Source organism: Anabas testudineus, chromosome 16, assembly GCF_900324465.2.
Source record: "Anabas testudineus chromosome 16, fAnaTes1.2, whole genome shotgun sequence".
In the NCBI taxonomy this organism is placed as follows: domain Eukaryota; kingdom Metazoa; phylum Chordata; class Actinopteri; order Anabantiformes; family Anabantidae; genus Anabas; species Anabas testudineus.
The window spans coordinates 12372216-12390216 of NC_046625.1; the positions used below are offsets into that span (position 1 = coordinate 12372216).

Genomic DNA, 18001 nt, shown 5'->3' on the forward strand with positions numbered 1-18001 from the left:
GAAGATATGACAAACTCCTGCTCTCATCTATATGCTTCTGAATCAAATGCAATATACATAACATGCACAAAGTACAGCGATACAGAAAAAAAAAACATTTGATAACCTTTTGGAATTTTGTGGTTTTCTGCATTATTTGTCATAAAATCTTCATAAAGTCAAAACTATTAACAAATATGATGTGCCTAAAACAATAACATAATTTGTGTTAATTTTCATTAATCATGTCTGTACTAAAAACAACCATAAAAACTTTATAGTGATAGTGGAATATGTGGATATAGAGGATATGATGCCTTCAAAATCTTTGTCTGTCACTCTGGGTTGCTTCTTTACCTCATTGACGAGTGTTTGTTGTTCTCTTAGGGTCATTTTAACTGATCACCCACTTCTTGGTAGAGTAGCCTCAGTCTCAACGTGTCTCCATTTGTAGATTGTTTCTCTAAGTGTAGACTGGTGAATTTCTAAAGTCTCTGACATCACTTTGTAACCCTTTCTAGCTTTATGTAAATCAATAATTCTTGATTGTAGATCCTCTAAAAGCTCCTACTGGTGAGGCATGGCTCACATAAGCATATTCTTCTTGTGCAGAGCAAACTCTGTTGTTTTTTTCCAGTCACTTTTCCCACTAAGTTTTTATGGTTGTTGTTAATAAAGACATGAAAAAAACTGATTTTTCAGTGTGTTATTATTTTAGGCACATCATAGTTATTACTCCTGAGATGAAGATCAAATCACATTTTATGAAAAATGAATGCAGAAAACCACAAAATACCAAAAGGGTCTCATACTTTTTCATGCCACTGTATAAAGCCAGTGTCATAAAGTAAGCCCTGAGGCTATAACTTTTTAGAATTAACACAGTCTTACCACAAATATATTAGAAGAAATCTGGTAAGGAAATAATATAAGTACAATGTTAAAAATACAATCTTGTACAACTGAACGTATCTACTGTGGTGAAAAGCTTCAGCTTAATTCACAGATTTAATATTTCAAATGCACGTTAGCGAAATTGCTTCGGTGTAGGAACAAACAATAGATTCTGAATTAAGACAATATGGGGAAAGTCTTTTTAAATTGACTATTGTACACAGGCCCGTTTCAAAGATTTGCATGGTACCACTTAGTTTTTTTCCTGTTTTACATATTTACAAAAGCAGGAGATAAGACAGGTGTCAAAAATGTTCAGTCTGACAACATAACATTATATAGATTTTTTTTTTTTTAAACAATTTGACAAAACTTTTTCTTTGTTTGAGCTGAAGGCAGAATATTCTCGACAGTGCGAACTTGCAAAATGAAGAAACAAACAGCAGATTTGATTTAGACTTAACAGTTGACAAGTTGGGGATGGCGACAAACAATTAACACTGAAGTTTTCAAAACCAACAATATCTATGTCACAAATGTGTGCCTGTTATCACTGAAACTCTGCAAAACAGATTAAAAATGCATTTCCTCAGCTAAATATGGGAGTAAAAACATTTTCCTTTAAAAAGTGCAACATTGTTAATTCATCAAACCTTTGTCCCACTTTTGTTTTTCTTGGCATATTGTTTATTGTGCTCAATAAATATTATAAGGCCCTGTCATTACAACAAAGCTTCAATATTCGTAGCATAGCGGTTTCTCTCGTTTGTTCTCTTCGGTGTTTGGCAGTAACTTACTATCAGGCAGGAATGTACCAGCTGGTGATGACTTTGTAAAAATAGATGTAAACAGTTTTCCAGTTCTCACACTTCACAAAGAGAGGAACTCAAAAACATCTCTCTCTCATACCCACTCGCACACACAAACGCACACACACACACAAAGTAAGTGGGTGGGAAAATATATGAAATCCTATACTTTTGTGCTTTCTTTGACAATTTTTTAATAGAAAATTATCCTAGTAGTTGATCAAATGTTTATTTCCCCATCTTTGCCCTCACATGGGTTTGCCCACAGTGGGTTTATTGATTTTCTTTTCATACGACCCTTGATGTTTGTATCCCGAGACATATCCGGAAGTGTCAACTATGTCTACTCGTCCTGCCTTACCCTTCCCGCGGCCTGTGTCGTCAAAACGCTCCTTGTGTGAACCTGTGAACTTGGTGGTGTCCGTTAGACGGCTCACTGTCGGGGAAGCCACAGCTCTCTGCGAGGGAGTTGTTAACACATTTGAGTTCACTCTGCAGCTGCTTGGTATGTGGAGGTGATTTGCAATGATTCACACAAATGAAGTCTTACCGTAACTCCTGCTATAATAGGCGCCTTCCCCTCGATTAGCTTAAAGACTTCGGCCTCAGCCTCTTCTCCAGTCTTGTCTTTGTATTTTTTCCTGGCCAGCTCTCCGAGGGCAACCTTGAACTCGTCAAATGTGATAGTGCGACAGGATTTCTTCCTATAATGTAGGTGGAAACAGAGCTTAAGTATGGGATTACACTTGTCGCAGCAGAACACATAAAATGCCAAAAGATGTTTCAAAAAGCCTCCAGGTTGACTTTATCAGAAGGTTTGTTCTACAGTCTTAGTGGAGTTTGAAAGATTAAAACCAGTGTGAACTACGACGCCATGTGTGATCACTTCAACATAGCAGATGTAAGACGTGGCATGGCGATGGTATCCCAATGGGATAAACAATGAGGAAACTTTCTCTGTTTGGATCTTGTCTCTAGCATCTTAGTACTTAACTGTCATCAGAGCAGCTCCACAGACCTAACACCCACAGCTGTAGGCTGGATATGTGTCTGTTCATATCATGTATTATATTGTGTTCAGCTCTGTACAGTAGTTAAGCTGTAGTACCCAGGACCCGGAGAACGAATGTTTTTCATTCCAGCAGGACGTTCAGACATTCTCAATGCAACTAAGTACATACAAAACTGTTATGAATCTTTGTATTTTGATAAGATCGTTGACAGTACTATACCACAGGTCATTATCATCAATAATCTGAGAGGGCTCCAGTTGTTTAACTGCACATTTGCCTGTTTCACTTCCATGTTAAAAGTGCATAGTAACACAAACACAAACAGCCATTGCTGTGGTGATAAATCACATAAACAACAGCCAGTAAAACCTAAAGTCTCCCTGGACAACCAGCTGTCGTGGCAACGTACTACAGTAAACAGGGGTGTTTTGGTTTATTATTAATTTGATTCATCCAGTGACTGGATTTATTTGGAGGACCATCAATGTTGAACATATGAGATATCTATTTCTCTGACCCTGTTCCATGCTGTTTATTGCCAGAGGGGAAACTGGACTTCCAGCAACCGTTTCTGTGCAAGGAAGATAACTGCTTGTCCTTTGCAGATAGGAGAAAATTGTTTCAGTGTGTAAATAAAAAGTAAATCAGACACTGAGGAGGCTGTGATAAAGTAACAAAGGACAAAGGTTAAAAGACAAATTAAACCTAGTCTGGGTTCTGCCGTAGTGGGGCTGCTGTTAATTTAGACGGTGTATGATCCATATGGATCCTACACAGTAGTAGGCTGAATGCATTTGATCCAAAAATGCTCCTGGAGTGTCAAAGATCATGTTCACTGATGTGGAAACCAAATTCAAGTTTATGGTAGTAATTAATTAGTCCAATGCAGTTTTCTACCTCATCCATAGTTTATGTAGCAGTACTGTGGCTCTAAGCAAGCAGGCAGCACAGCTGAGCCTACATGTGCCGCAGCAGAACTCCGCAACCACAAGAAATCGTCATTCAGGTTGACAGTGATTAACCAGTGCTTATTAACATGTTTAATTTTTCATGTGCATGCAAAGGACACAGACACATATGAATAAGAAAGCGGAGATCTGCATCTCTTGTCATGGCAGCTCTCACCAGCTCAGTCAAGCCCAGAGTCAGAAACTACATGATAATGAGCCCCTCCCCCAGTCTGGATCTCTTTTTTTTTTCCTGTGGCTGCCTCCAAACACACACACACCACACACTTTGTTGAGATTCTACTGTACTATCCTTCTCATCCCTCTGCAGAGCTGTGTGGCTGCTTCAAAATATATGGTGAACTGTGTGGGACAGATTCACACACCAAACAAACATCCAAAGACATAATGTATACAACACTGCACAGATTCACCACTAAACACGTGTGAGCAGACTGGGAACATGTTTTTCTTTTTTTTCTTTGAATCGCTCAAGTAGATATTCTACATTGCACATTTCTAAATATTGCTCACCAATACATCAGAAGTAAACAAGCCTATATCCCACAGTCAGCTTTAAGTTCCCTCTCTAGCCTTGCCAAGAACAATGTTCACAATAGTAAACATGCCAACAGCGAAGGCGTTAATGTGGGTGACTCAAAGTCCAAAAAACTAAGGATCTTTGTAGGAATATCAATTTTGCAGTAACAAGTGATGGCTGAAATCATGATGGAAAGTTGTTAGGGTTACAGAAGATGGAAAATCTACTCAATCAGTGTGAGATTCCTAAGCAGACCTTTTTCGTGGCCTCTTGTCTCCTGCAACAAGACATGACAAGTGGCTTCCAGCCATACTCTTCTATTCTGGTGCCGTCTAGCAGAATAATCTTTATTCACATTATTCAACCAGATAAAAAAAGACTTCAAGGCTGCTTTGTGTATGAATCAAGATCTCCAAAATAACCATGCACAAACGCACATTGTGCATTCATTTTACATGAGGTTTACTTCCTGCCACTCAGGGAATAACTGATGAGCAAAAATACAATGACTATACAAAAATGTAATGTATTGTGGAAGATATCTCCACTCATATGTCAATGTGTTATCAGCCCAAATACTTACTATTTACTATTACTTACTAATAATTTAAAACAACTTAAAACACTGGTCATATATAATCTGTTCATAAACTGCCCATCCAAAAAAAGGCACCACCTTGATTTAACTAAGCAAATAGGTAAGAGCCTCCCATTAATAATTACTGCACAGACAATTATGTTTTAGTTCAAATTCAAATTATTGGCATGAATCAAGCAAAGGAAACATTCAAGGAGAAAATACTAAAACTGGGTTAATAACTAGTCAGTGGAAGGAGATCATGTGGTCTGATGAGTCCAGCTTTACCCTGTTCCAGAGTGAAGGGTGCATCAGGGTAAGAAGAGAGACAGATTAAATTATGCACCCATCATGTCTAGTGCCTACTGTACAAGCCTGGGGGGGCAGTGTTATGATCTGGGGTTGGTGCAGTTGGTCAGGTCTAGGTTCAGCAACGTTGTGTGTCCAAAGAAAAACGTCAGCTGACTACCTGAACATACTGGATGACCAGATTATTCCATCAATGGGATTTTACTTCCCTGATGACAGAGGCATACTGTATTCCAATATGACAATGTCAGGATTCATCAGGCTCAAATTGTGAAAGAGTGGTTCAGGGAGCATGACACATCATTGACACACATTGAGAATCTTGTGCTGGAGAAGACTTTGCGCAGCAGTCTGACTCTCCCATCATCAATATAAGATCTTGGAAAAAATGAATGCAACTCTGGACGGGGGGAAACGTTGAGGAGGATTATTAAAACGAATGAATGCCGGAATTTAAAGCTAAAAGAGGTCCAACGAAATATATAGTGTGTGACTTTTTTTTTTGGACGGGCAGTGCATGAAAAGTCTTTCTTCACTGGTGAAGTAATATTAAGGTCACAGCTTATTATAGACTCCACTTAAATCAAACCATAAAGGATGAATCAGTGCAACCTGAGGAGATACAGGCTGAGCCACACTGACCTTTTTACTCCAACTCAATATTTTATTTATAACTTAAAAAAAAAAAAGAATTGCATGTTGTAATATCATGCTGTTTCTCATATTAGCTTGATTTTATTGACTAATAAAAAAGGAGATTAAACATCCTTCAAATGCAACGTTTGGTCAGTAATGCTTCAGTGTGGTTAGTTACAACAATGAAATTGTGCCTGTTTTTCTAAACTGTTTATTAAATACGATGCCATTGATGTAATTCTATCGACAATAACAAAAAGAGAATAGCACTTTATCTGTATAACTACAACACACCCTAAGCCAGTGTTTATCTCCACTTCAGTTGTGTGCAACCACAGTGTTTTCCACAATGCTCCACATCCGTGACCTTTTGGGCATGCTGATTCAGGTGACTAAGCCTATAGTCATCTCGGTCGCTGCAACAATAATGTAACCGTACGTAGTAAAGGAACTCGATCATGTAGCAGCACGACTGTTACAAGATGTTACATGCTTCAAATGTTTGCAGTTATAAGAAGGACTACTAAAACACACTTACTGAATGAAAGGTATAAACCACAAACAGGCTCAGAGAGATTTGACAATGGTTAGTCTTTAGTGAACAGTACATCTGGTGTCTTTCTTACTTGACTTTGCTGAAGACAATGTCCACATCAGTGAGGGTGATGTTCTTGCCATCGATCACACTGCAGTCCTTGCAGAGCTTGGACCAGTTCTTGCCGTGCATCTCCTTCCCGGTAGCGCGAGTGTCACCGTGGATAGCAAAGCGTCGGAATGACTCTTCCAATGCGGTCACCTCCACTGGTGTGGATGACCCCACGCCTCCTTCACTGGTCCCATTGGACTCCGTTGAAAGCCTTTTGGACACCCGGTCTTTAGATTGTTCACTGTGTGGCCGTAAAGGAACCGAGCTGATGTTAGGATGTCTGGCTGTCTGGACTTTAAAGTCATCTACGTTGTCTCTGAGAGGGAAAAAATACAACATCACCTGACTGCAATGTAAAATAAAAACAGATGTAGAACATGCACTGAAACTACTACAAGTATAAATAAACTACTTCTGTGTTCAGACAAGATTAGATTGTCCAAAGGTGTGTTTCTGTGCTCACAGTGCCTGTAAATGAGCAGATGGGTTATGCGTTCTGGCACAGAGGTAGGTAGAGTATAAAAAGATCTCTGTGGAATTTAAAGGTGCACAAATCAAGAACCAAGAGAGCAGATAGGAATTTGAACTAAAACACAAAATGTGACGTGAATATATTGTAGTCATCTTTCAAAACTTACTTGTGGTTTGCCATGCTTGTGCAGGAATTTGGTTCCCTCTGTGCAGTGCTTGGATTACCTGACTTTTTGCTGTGGAAAAGATGAGAAAGGAGGTGAATAATGTGAGAGGATGTGTCTGTACACATGCGAGTGCGGGGGAAAAAAATAAAATTTAAAGCAGGTGACAACACTGCAACGAGTAGAATATTCCACTTCTCTCATCACTCTTTAATCATTTTCCAATATAAACACATATTAAATATGACACAGTGTCTGATCCAGTCTGACACAGAGATACGTTTAAGGAAAACTTCCAGAATGGAGTGAATAATGACCACAACTTCAAAAGGAACAAGATAACGATTCCTCTCACTCGTGATTAAAAGCAAATGACTTCCAGATTGATTCTGTATGCTAGTTGCTGCTTGTTGTGACACATCCTTTAAGTCTTCACTCTCTCTTGCCGTGGATGATTTCATTCCCTCCGAGTACAGGGATTCCTCTCTAAACACATCATCATCCTGATTTGCATTTCTGTGTACACAGCAGCAGAATGTCAACCTCACACTTGGTCTGAATGACTTACTTTAGTCCATATTAATTTGGTAAGCAGCAGAAAAATCTGATTACTGTCATGTAAAACAAGAAAGCAAGAAGCTTTTGATATTCTATTCATATAAATGTTACCTTACTATATAGTTGTAGCAAGAAATGGTTCTCTTCTCACCTTTTAGCTGTTCCCATACTCAGCCCAGCATCATTAAAACATGTGTGTTCCCCCCACTGAAGTCTATAAAACAATTTCTAGGTTTAATCAGATCCAAATGAGATGCAGACCCGAGTGAGGTGCCGAGTCTGGAGGACTACGCCGTCTGCTCCAGTCAAGCGAGTTCAACAAAGTTCTTTCAGTCACCCACAGTGGCACAATGTCAAGCAAAGGGTTTTGTTTCCACGACCCTGTGGCCAACGGTCACAAATGTGACCTCGCTAAGTGCAGTTGACACTTAAATGGGTACAAACGTTCCAGGATTGACACTGCATAAAGCCATTACAATCAAGATGTCAAATCTTTGGAAAAACAGTAGAGATTATTAATTTGTATGAATAATGGCATTCAGAGCTACAGACACTGGGAACCCATTGTCCAAAGCAAGTGGCCTCTCTGTCTGACCCATACCCATTTCTTCACACATACACACATGGTGACATCGCAGAGTACCACTATTGATGGCAAGCATTTCTGTAGTCATATGTCATCGAGAACTCAGGCCAAAACAATTGAGATGACGTGTTGTTGGGCTTGCTAAAGCTGGAAATAGTTATTTTTTAACTGTAGATTAGCATCATGAGTAAAGTACAAATGTGTACTTTATACTACCATTTAAATGTTTTGGGGTCACTTAGATATTTTTTTGTTTTCTATGGAAACATACTTGCTTTCAGTTGTGCTAACATAGTTGGGAAAGGGTTCTGAAGCATATTTGTACTTAAAAAATCATTTAAAAAAAGTTGCATACTGTAGCTTTAAGTACGGTATATGATGGTGGTGGGGTTCATACTGTAAGATTCCGTGTTATTACAGAAGGCACACTTTGAAATGTGCTTTTTGTTTTGATGCTAAGTAGCTTCCTGTAATGCCCACAATGAGGTTCCACCGTTATAAATTTACTTTCAGTGGGTCTCCACATCCTTTCAGTAGAACACTCGATGTGTGTTTTCCTTTGTGTTTGAACGACAGCAGCAAAATCTGAGAGAAACAAAGGAATGTTTTCACTGTCCTCCTCCAGTTTATAGTCAGTAGTTTCAAGTGTCTAAGTCCTCAGTACAACAAGCCTCCTCAAACCACATCGTGCTCAAAACGTTAGAGAGAGAGGTCATCGACACTGCAGTGCGTGCAGTGGCCTGAAATAGAATACATACTGCGATAAAAGGAAATGAAGTGATCTCAAAGACCTTTTTAATTATTGTAGACAGTATGACAGTAGAGAGCACTCGGAACAGTATTTGCCTTAGCTCCCTGTACTGATACGGTGGCTGAAACAACATAAGATTTAACTGTTTGTTTCTGTGTAATTCAAAGCAATGCATGGATTGGTCTGAATTACATTTCGACAAATACAACCATGATTTCAGCACTGTTTTGTCCTGCGCCCTTCGTCTGCCCCACATTGCCACAGAATAAGAAGCCATTTGGTTAAGGGCAGATCCCCAGAGACAACTCTGTGGCTGGATGACAGCATGCTTACATACACTTGCCTTCTGGCAATATACTGCACAGATGAGTGCTTTAACAATAAATTGACCCATTTTGAACTGCATCTATTCATAGCTACAATATGCTGCCACGGCTGGAACATTCTATTCATTCTCGAGGGAGGAGATCAGCCAGCAGACGACATGCAGGCCGAAACACCAAAAAACCCAATTTTGTGCTTGTTTGGCAGATGGTGTTTAACTCACAAAACGATGGCGGTGTTGTCATAGCGATGTGATGTGCATGTGTGAGTGAGAGAGGAGTGTTTAGCAGAGGCCTACTCCTCCATCATGCCATCATAGTGAGTGGGCATGCAGAGATCCCATCTGCTTTCCATCAGGATCAGTGTAATGTCCAAGGAGCTGCTCTGGAATGTGACTGTGTCAGTCAATCATAAACGTAAAGCAAAGATCGTCATCACTACAGTGAAACCTCGCAGTGTGCGCACAGCTTATCTACTATACATATGATATATCTGATATAATACACCATGTACCTCCCACGCTACATAAACCAATGCATGACACAAGCACTACTCCACAGTGTTAACCAACTAAATGCTATTGGTAGGATGAAACCGGCTGTATATATAAGAATTACTGTCCAATAAGTCTTTAAAGATTTAGAAATAGCCTTGTAGAAATGAATGGGCTTGGGGGAATGGACATGTGCATATGTTTGGGCCTTTTCATTACAATAACACAAATATAAAAACACTCCTCTCAGTCTGATCTGTATTATGGTCTTAACAATGTTGTACGCCATCAAATCCAACTTTTTATCAATCTCCCATGTTAACCACTGCCCCCCCCACCCCAATCTCTCCCTAAAGACATAAAGGAGAGAGAGCATGACATCAGCATGCTGCAGCCTGGGTCTGAGGTCACCAGCACGCTGTCTCTGTCAGTCCTCGCCTCCCAAAACCCTTTAACTGCTCTGTGACTCAAACATCTTGGCAGGCAATGTGCTGTAGAAAAACAAGATGTTTGAAACAAGCTGCAGCAGTTATTGTTGGCAGGAGCAGTAAGCCGAATAGCGGTATAAGGCAGTATAAGGAAAGCCCGGGGGTCCTTATGCAACCCTACATTTGTGAAAGGTACATGATGCCAGAGAAAAGCAGAAGTGTCCCTGACATGGTTCAGATGGAGAAAGGCCTGTTTAGTTTGAGTACAGTCCAGTCAAAGAGTTTTAGAAAGCCAGACTGTGTTGTATTATGTGTCTCTAATTAATTATGAGAAGTAATTCGAAAGTGTTTGTCAGGTCATGGAAATTCCATCAAATGTCTCTATTACAACCGTTTCTTATCTGGCATTAACAAATGCTTAAAATCCAGGAACACAACTATTTCACAACGTTTCAGGTAAACATGAAAAGACGAGTCTCCCTTTTTTTATCTAGTGAAAAATCCTGTCGCACAACAACGCTTCCTTTGCGCCCAAACGCCTTCTCCTTATGTCGTAACCCTGACCTGAATTTGAGTCATCACAATGAAAGAGGGAGATAATTTACACGCTGAGGTTAACTGTTTGTGACAGAACCCAAAGGCTTGTGCGCACATGCAATTAAACTTTTGAGCAGTGAAATCTGGGACGAGCTCAGTCACTGTGTATTCTCTTCATGCATATCTAATTCAACCTGTGGGGACAACACAGCCACAAAGCCATTCACTGAGAACAAATGCATTACAGTTACTTATGGTGGAGGTGTAGCCTCTCATTGGTGCTACTCACAAATGAATGCATACCTTATAACAACAAGGTTAATGCTGTTTCCCACTATTTATTTCTAATGAGTCAATCAACACCTCCTTGATTACATCATGCTCATTTATCTCTCTGTGCACAAACAGAACATGTTGTACTACATTCATGCACAAGCCTCACACAAGACCTCAATTCACATACAACCAGAAAGCTAATAAACGAGATCATAAATCTTAATTTTATATCGTGCATAATTATGTAACTACCTCCATGTACGCGACAGCTTTGGCGCAAAGTCTGCAGCCACAGGCCAAACGCGTTGTCAGTCACACCAACCTAGCCAATAATGGTGCCTGTTTGGAGAGCCCTTCAGCCTGGCTCTCATTGAGTGCGCGTTTACAAGATAAACAGAGGAGCAGAGCTTGTGTTTCTGTCCCGGTTCCACTGCTGCAGCTGCTGCTTCTGAGGACCAGGGTGTCCGAGCGCGTCTCTGGAGCGAAGCGCGTTACATAAACTTGCAAATGCCAGATTCACACAGTCCAGAGTCCACGTGATCCGTTTGTTATTGTCACCCCCCCCCCCCCCCCCCCCTTATGCAGAAAATGAACATGGCATTACAGGTAGACTAAAACCCGTTCAATCACAATCAAGTGTGGGCACAGCCCTTACAGCTTGTATTTCAAACCCAGTGTTGAGGAAACATGCAGAGACATGAGAATTCAATCAGCTGCATGTGTGTGTAGGCTGGCACACAGGCATCCAGGTTATCTAGCATAATGTGAAAACGTGTAGGTCGTGCCAACGAAGCAAGTGTGCCAAATTCACCTGGTGACGTAGTCCTCCACTTCTTCTTTTGTCAACTTCACAAAGCCATAATTGCGCGTCGCGTAAAGCCTCGAAGTGTGTTTCCTCCCCGCTGCCTGGAGTCAAGTCTGTCCGATGGCTCGGTCCCCGTCGAGATGCTGAAGAGAAACCAGCCCGGTGATTGGCTGCCGCCGTGGACGACGAGCTGTTTTCTTCTTGCCTGGTTGTTGGAGGCTGTGATGGTGCCACAGTGCTCAGTGGAGCGCTGATAAACGAGCAGTGTGCGCTCCGAGCATCTTTCGGTGCTTTGAGAGGCGGAGATGGACGGTGCAAATAAAGGAAGAGGATGCTTTTATATGGAGGTTACTACACTTTCATCACTTGTACAGTATGTGGGCCATGTAGGAAGGAAATGTATGAGAAGCCAATACAATAGGAAGAGAAAGTGGATGTCTTTTAAAAACTCAGCGCACTCTGTCTGTGATGGAGGGGGCTGGAAAGGATTGTTGGGGAAAATGTTTAATATCCTGATGTGGCAAAGCAAACAAAGACATATTTAAATAACACATCTTCTCAGACTGCTCTCTGAACCTGACTCCTCTGATGTCCAGTGCTCTAATGTGTTACACAACCCCTACTCGTTTGATGGCTGGAAGTGGATGGACATTATGTAATAACACAGCCTTACTGATGGTTCAAAGTAGTAGAGGAGCACCAAGCTCTCACAGATCCAAGTCAGAGGCAGGGACATGTGGTAAGAAACACACATGCCTAGGAGCAACAGAAAGTGCTGGGAATAGTGATAGAGTTCATAATGATGAAAGCAGCCTGGACACAATGTAATCACTTGGTGACGTAATAGTTTCTCTAAAGCTTCTTCAATTGCGCCACTGTGTGGTTAAAAAAGGAAAACAGAAGTTTGTACATTTCACCACTTCACCACAGTTCAGCAATTAAACTCCACACTGCGTAAAAGGAGCAAAGCAAACATAATTTGGACTAGTCTACGCAAAACAAAAAGGTACCTGTTACACATGTAGCATCCAGTCTGTAGAAACATCACTCCTTATGTCAGAAATATAAACTGCTGCAGGCGTTTGAATACAAGGCTCGGCTTCAGGAAGTGACTTTTAGAAATATTTTATGAGAGCTGCACATCTTTTCTCTGAGTTATCATTTGATTTGTTTGAACTCCACCTGCACCTCTACCTCTTATATATTCATATTGGTCTAAAGTTGCTGCAACTGTCTTAACTTAAGGAATAACAACTGATGATTACTTTTTGTTCTTCCTTTGCAGACAGAGCCATCTATTAGCAATCAGGGCATCCATGTCATTTGTGCCCAAGATTACATTTTTACCTCAAGTCCAGAATTATCTGTACATGTCCCTATACACTGATCTTTGTTTTGCTGCTGCTAATGATTTTTATGTATGGTTACAAAAAGACATACATCAACACACAGGGCCTTATCTGAATTTCCATTTTAAGCCCAATATGAGTGTCAGCTTTAAGCAAACTGTCAAAGCCGTTGTGAAGGGTTCATATTTTTATTTTACTACATATTTCAACAAGTGAATACCAATTCAGCCTAGACAGAAATACATATACATATATGATATACAGTACATAAAATAACACTTACTGTTTTTTTTTTTTTTTTGGGGGGGGGGGGATGTTATTGGGGGATGTTATTGTCCATTTGAATATTTACAATATGGATGTAATTTAACTCAAGCTAACGTGGAATGGGTTTGGACTTCGGCTCTTTATTGAGATAAAACAACACTTTAAATAATTCAACTCTTGTCATAAAAAAAAAAGTGCAAAGGAAATGGCCATTCTGACTTCATGAAATGTGGTATCTAGTTTACGATGCCATCTGTGCACAAGGACATAATCTCACAGCTCAGTTTCTTGAAGTATATATTTCTGAAAGCACAATATCTTGATGCAGCAGCATGTAGACATCAGTTACTGCTCAGTATCACCTGGAGTCATAACTGAGCTGCCCAGGGGGTCCTGCAACCCGGGAATGTTGTCCACAGGCTTTACACTGGTGCTCCGAGCTCCCTCATCAGTGTCAGACTTCCAGCTCAAAGACATTTCTCCTGCAAGACACAGGCAAAATATTTATTACATTCTGCAGGGTTCATTTAAAAATAAATAAATAAACAAAAACCTTTTTACACTGTTATGTGTAATGATACAATGATGTAGTTACTGACACTTTCAAAAAGGTGTCCATTTGACTTGATCAGTATTAAGTAGTATCAAAGAGTGCAACAAAAAACTTACGTGCTGCATTCTCTTTGAGATTTTCTGTGCCATAATGAAATCTATTCTCCTTTTCCGCTGATTTCCTGAAGTTTTCCAACTAGACCAAAAACAGATTTTAAAGAGGTATCACTCATTTCATGCATATGAAGACATTCATAGGAAATATACAGTAAGTAGACACATTTACCTCTGTACATAAAGACCCTGAAAGTCTGCTGCTGAGTCGACCTTTATCACCAAAGTTGCAGTTACTGCAGAACACAAGTTTGACATTAACAATCCTTCTCAAACAAACACACAAACGTAGATGTAATGGTAACAGAATAAGAACTAAATTGATTTCACCTTGCACTTTGTGATAATGCTGGTTCACAGTCAATTGAGCTTTCCTGGTTCTGTAAAAAAAGAAAGGATTTTTTAATGTTTATACACACATAATGTAACGAGAAAGTGATGAGAAACAAATTCTCACAGTTCTCACCTCAGGGGCCTTGTTATGGGTTTTGGCATCATTAGGATTTTTTGCTTCTGTGCAACAGTTTCTAGTTTCTTTCTGGCGCTGCCTTTTTACATAATCATATGTGCTTATACCTTTATAAACTGTGTAGACGATAGGAGAAAAAAAACAGTGGAAAAGAATGAGAACTGATGAATGGTGAGACAGAGCTCTTTCAAAAGTGTTGTTTAGATGATTGTGACTTACACAGATAAAAGTGAAAACCCAGCAGATGACAGAGCAACAGTAGACAGGTAATGCTTAGCATGACTGTTACGAAGGCTATTATAAGGAGACCAGCTGAACTAGTCTTTATAGGTGCAAAAGGTAAAAATGTGAGCCATGTTCCATTCCCCACCGTACCTACAGGAGCAAGCAACAAGACACAAACAGCTTTCAAATCATGTAAACAACAACAATACTATCAAAACAAAAAAAAAATTGTGGTAGTGACTCACTGTCAAACTGTGTGTCGCTTCGCAGGCTGTTTGGGTTTAGATAATGCTGAATAAAGACAAATAAGATAACCACAACAAGCAGGAAGGCACCTAGTGTAGCAGAGCACAGGGCCACAAAGAAGAACCTGAAGGCCACACACAAAACCTGATGTTAATTTCTACACAGTAGCATCCAACATACATTTTATAGGGAACATTAGCCATATATAGTGAGATACAGAAATCATCGTCTTACCAGTAGTTCCTTCCACCCACACAGTTATTCAGCCATTTGCAGTGGTGATCAAAGTCTTTCACACACTTGTTGCAAACACCACAGTGTTTTACTTTGGGGCCACTACATGAAAATTGATGACAGTTATAAATTGATGAATTGAACACAGTTAAACACAGTTTTTCATGACTGCCAAATAACACTTTCTCCTAACTTAAACTAATACATACACATTGACATCACATAGGTAGCAGTGTAGATTCTGGATCACATGGGGTTGTTTTGTACGGTCAAAAAGTGGCATTGGACTGTTGTAGCTCTGTTTGGTCCTGACACTGGCATCTGCTGGATCTATAGTAACAGCAGCAATATGGGTGAAGAAGTGCACAATAAATGTTGTGCCAGTCACCTGTGCACAACAAGAGTTAAGGAAAGTAGCAACAAAATGAAAAAAGTGCTGCAATGTGTGTTAAATGTTCAATAAAGTGTAATATAGTGCCTCAAGTATAGATGAACAAGAAACTGTTGCACACAAGTAGATCTTTTGTGTGAGAAATAAAGTAAAGTCTTTTTTTGAGTGAAGCTTCAGTTAAATCAACTAGTGTGTTGACATCATGCTGAACACTGCATGTGACAAAAACACCAGTGATTATGTCTTTTGGGCTTAATAGAAACCACAGAAACAGAGGCAGAGTCACGTCTGCTGTGAGTGGAGCCCATACAGACAGCCCACACAACAAAATCCTTGTCTTGTAACCAGCAGCTCACATAAAAAAACAGTAGACTTACTGCTGCACAGCCTAACATTGAGATACAATGACAGTCAGACTACAGCTGTGTGTTAAGGATACAGCATATACCACATGCTTCCAGGGCAGAGGCAGAAGAGGGATATAGATGCCAAAGCTGACTATGGCGAGATAGCTGTACACCATCCAGCCAACCACTTGGAAGGCTTGAGGGGGCCACGACCATCCGTTTATCCTGGGGGGTTTGGAGGGGACCAGCTGATTTTTGCTGCTGCCATGCATGGGAGACGTGCGTCTCAGCCTTTGACTGAAGCAGTTCATCTAGACAGAGATACAGTCAGTAAAACAAAGCCTCCTTCAGATGTCTTCAGACATCTACGAACACATTTCTACCTACTAGTCGAGCTCTAGCAGAGCGCGTGGCCACATTTGCTGTGGAAATGAGGTTAGGAAAATGAGCTGAGCATAATGATAACAACTGTTCAACCTGTGTGGCTACTCTCAGTCTAGTTTTAGCTCAGTGTACATAACATGATAAATTAATGGAACAGTAGAGTAGGACTGGGCTTTTGCATTAGAGACATTATTTCAAAATGGATGCACCCAACAAACTGGCAAGTGATTGTTAATAATGACAACCTTAACCATCTTCAGAAATGACAAACTGCAAATAAATAGATAGACAGATATCGCCACACAGCTAAGCTAAGTTCAACATCCCTACTTAGTAAAATAACTCTGTAATCACATATTTTGATCTTGGTCTGTGCAAACTGAGCTAAAAAACTTTATGTATAGACAGCCATGTGCACAACCCATGTGATTGGAAAATAACATGCTATATATAAGTATAATTTTAGTGGCACTGTTATAGTTCCTGTTTGTTTACAATGTTCATTTCATTTGTAAGTCTCATGTAAATTGGCTGCTCATATGACCTTATCTGATATATAAAATGATTTGTGGAAAAAGCAAATGATCTTTTGCACCACTGTTGAAAACAAAATCGAGGGTTTCAAAATAAAAGTCCAATCTATTAGTGGTCTGTGATCAACAGATTTTTCCACAAGATTATCAAAAAACTAATATTTAGATGACTCAAAAACAAGCTGTAGGCAGCCTACAAAGCTAAATGTTCAAGTACAAAATGTGTTACAATAACTAGAAATAAAGCTGATAAAACGAGTGGTATTTATTTACGAGTTAATATATAAACGAATGAAAACATTTAAACCACGAACATTAAAGTTGGTCCCATGAAACGGACAAAACAGCAGAGTTTCCTAATTTACAGGTGCACTAGCCAAGTGAAAAGGTTGATAAAGCTCACTGTTATAGTTTTACAACTTAAAAGAAACAACAAAAGAAATGTTGGACTCCCAGGAACTGTTCACTTACTTTTCCGGGGACCATCAGATTATGCTGCTAGTCAAAATACAAACAGAGGCGCTAAGTTTGCCACAAAGGCAGGTGGTTCAAAAAGTAGAATTCACATGGCGGATAAAAACAACCCGCCAGGATAAAGCGAACAAGCTGTAAAACAGCCACGATCATGGATAAAATCGCCCAGTGTCCCTGGATTAGTGTCGGCGAGAGACCCGAGGAGCAACTTGGAGAACCGCACCGAGCGGCGCTATGGAAACGGCCCTGCTGCGCATGCGTGCCACGGCTCTCCTCCACTCACGCAGCCTTGAATTGTGGCCCTTCACTGACTGAACATCACCTGCAGCTCCTCCGGGTCTTTGCATTTCTCTTATTTAAACATCAGACTCCTTCAAAATAGCTGATGGTCCGTTCCCACGAGAGTAAAAAGGAACTACAAACGCACATATGCACATGATACTTCTGCTTTCGTAAGTATGTTCACGACTAACTTTTATCTCAAATTTCTTGTTGTATTAGGTTGAATGTAAGTGTATACTGTTTATTTTCACTTCCCTGTTTTTATGTCCACATGCTGAGACATCTCACGATAGCAATTGTTGTGCAATGAAAATGTACAAGCAGAAATGTGAGGACTCAGCAGTGTATCTTCTCTGCAGCTGGAAAAACTCACATTGTTTCACTACAAAT

General features: G+C 40.1%; 2 protein-coding genes across 3 annotated transcripts; both read right to left on the reverse strand.

Moving 5' to 3' along the window:
• Positions 1-1235: 1235 nt before the first annotated feature.
• Positions 1236-12022, reverse strand: LOC113171120 (tubulin polymerization-promoting protein). 2 transcript variants are annotated; one of them, XM_026373501.1, is made up of 5 exons: positions 11751-12022; positions 6990-7058; positions 6332-6667; positions 2233-2386; positions 1236-2140 (listed from the first exon to the last, which is right to left on the reverse strand). In XM_026373501.1, exons 2-5 carry the CDS (start codon positions 7001-7003, stop codon positions 1931-1933), a joined length of 714 nt encoding a protein of 237 aa, XP_026229286.1. In that variant the 5' UTR covers positions 7004-7058; positions 11751-12022; the 3' UTR covers positions 1236-1930. The 2 variants fall into 2 exon arrangements, with proteins under 2 accessions (XP_026229286.1, XP_026229287.1); XM_026373502.1 differs by lacking the exon at positions 11751-12022 and adding an exon at positions 11192-11403.
• A 1402-nt stretch (positions 12023-13424) lies between these two features.
• On the reverse strand, positions 13425-17739 carry zdhhc11 (zinc finger DHHC-type containing 11). The gene is made up of 11 exons (XM_026370169.1): positions 17327-17739; positions 16031-16249; positions 15410-15588; positions 15201-15302; positions 14966-15090; positions 14715-14870; positions 14493-14611; positions 14357-14406; positions 14199-14262; positions 14030-14108; positions 13425-13842 (listed from the first exon to the last, which is right to left on the reverse strand). Exons 1-11 carry the CDS (start codon positions 17339-17341, stop codon positions 13706-13708), a joined length of 1245 nt encoding a protein of 414 aa, XP_026225954.1. The 5' UTR covers positions 17342-17739; the 3' UTR covers positions 13425-13705.
• Positions 17740-18001: the final 262 nt, after the last annotated feature.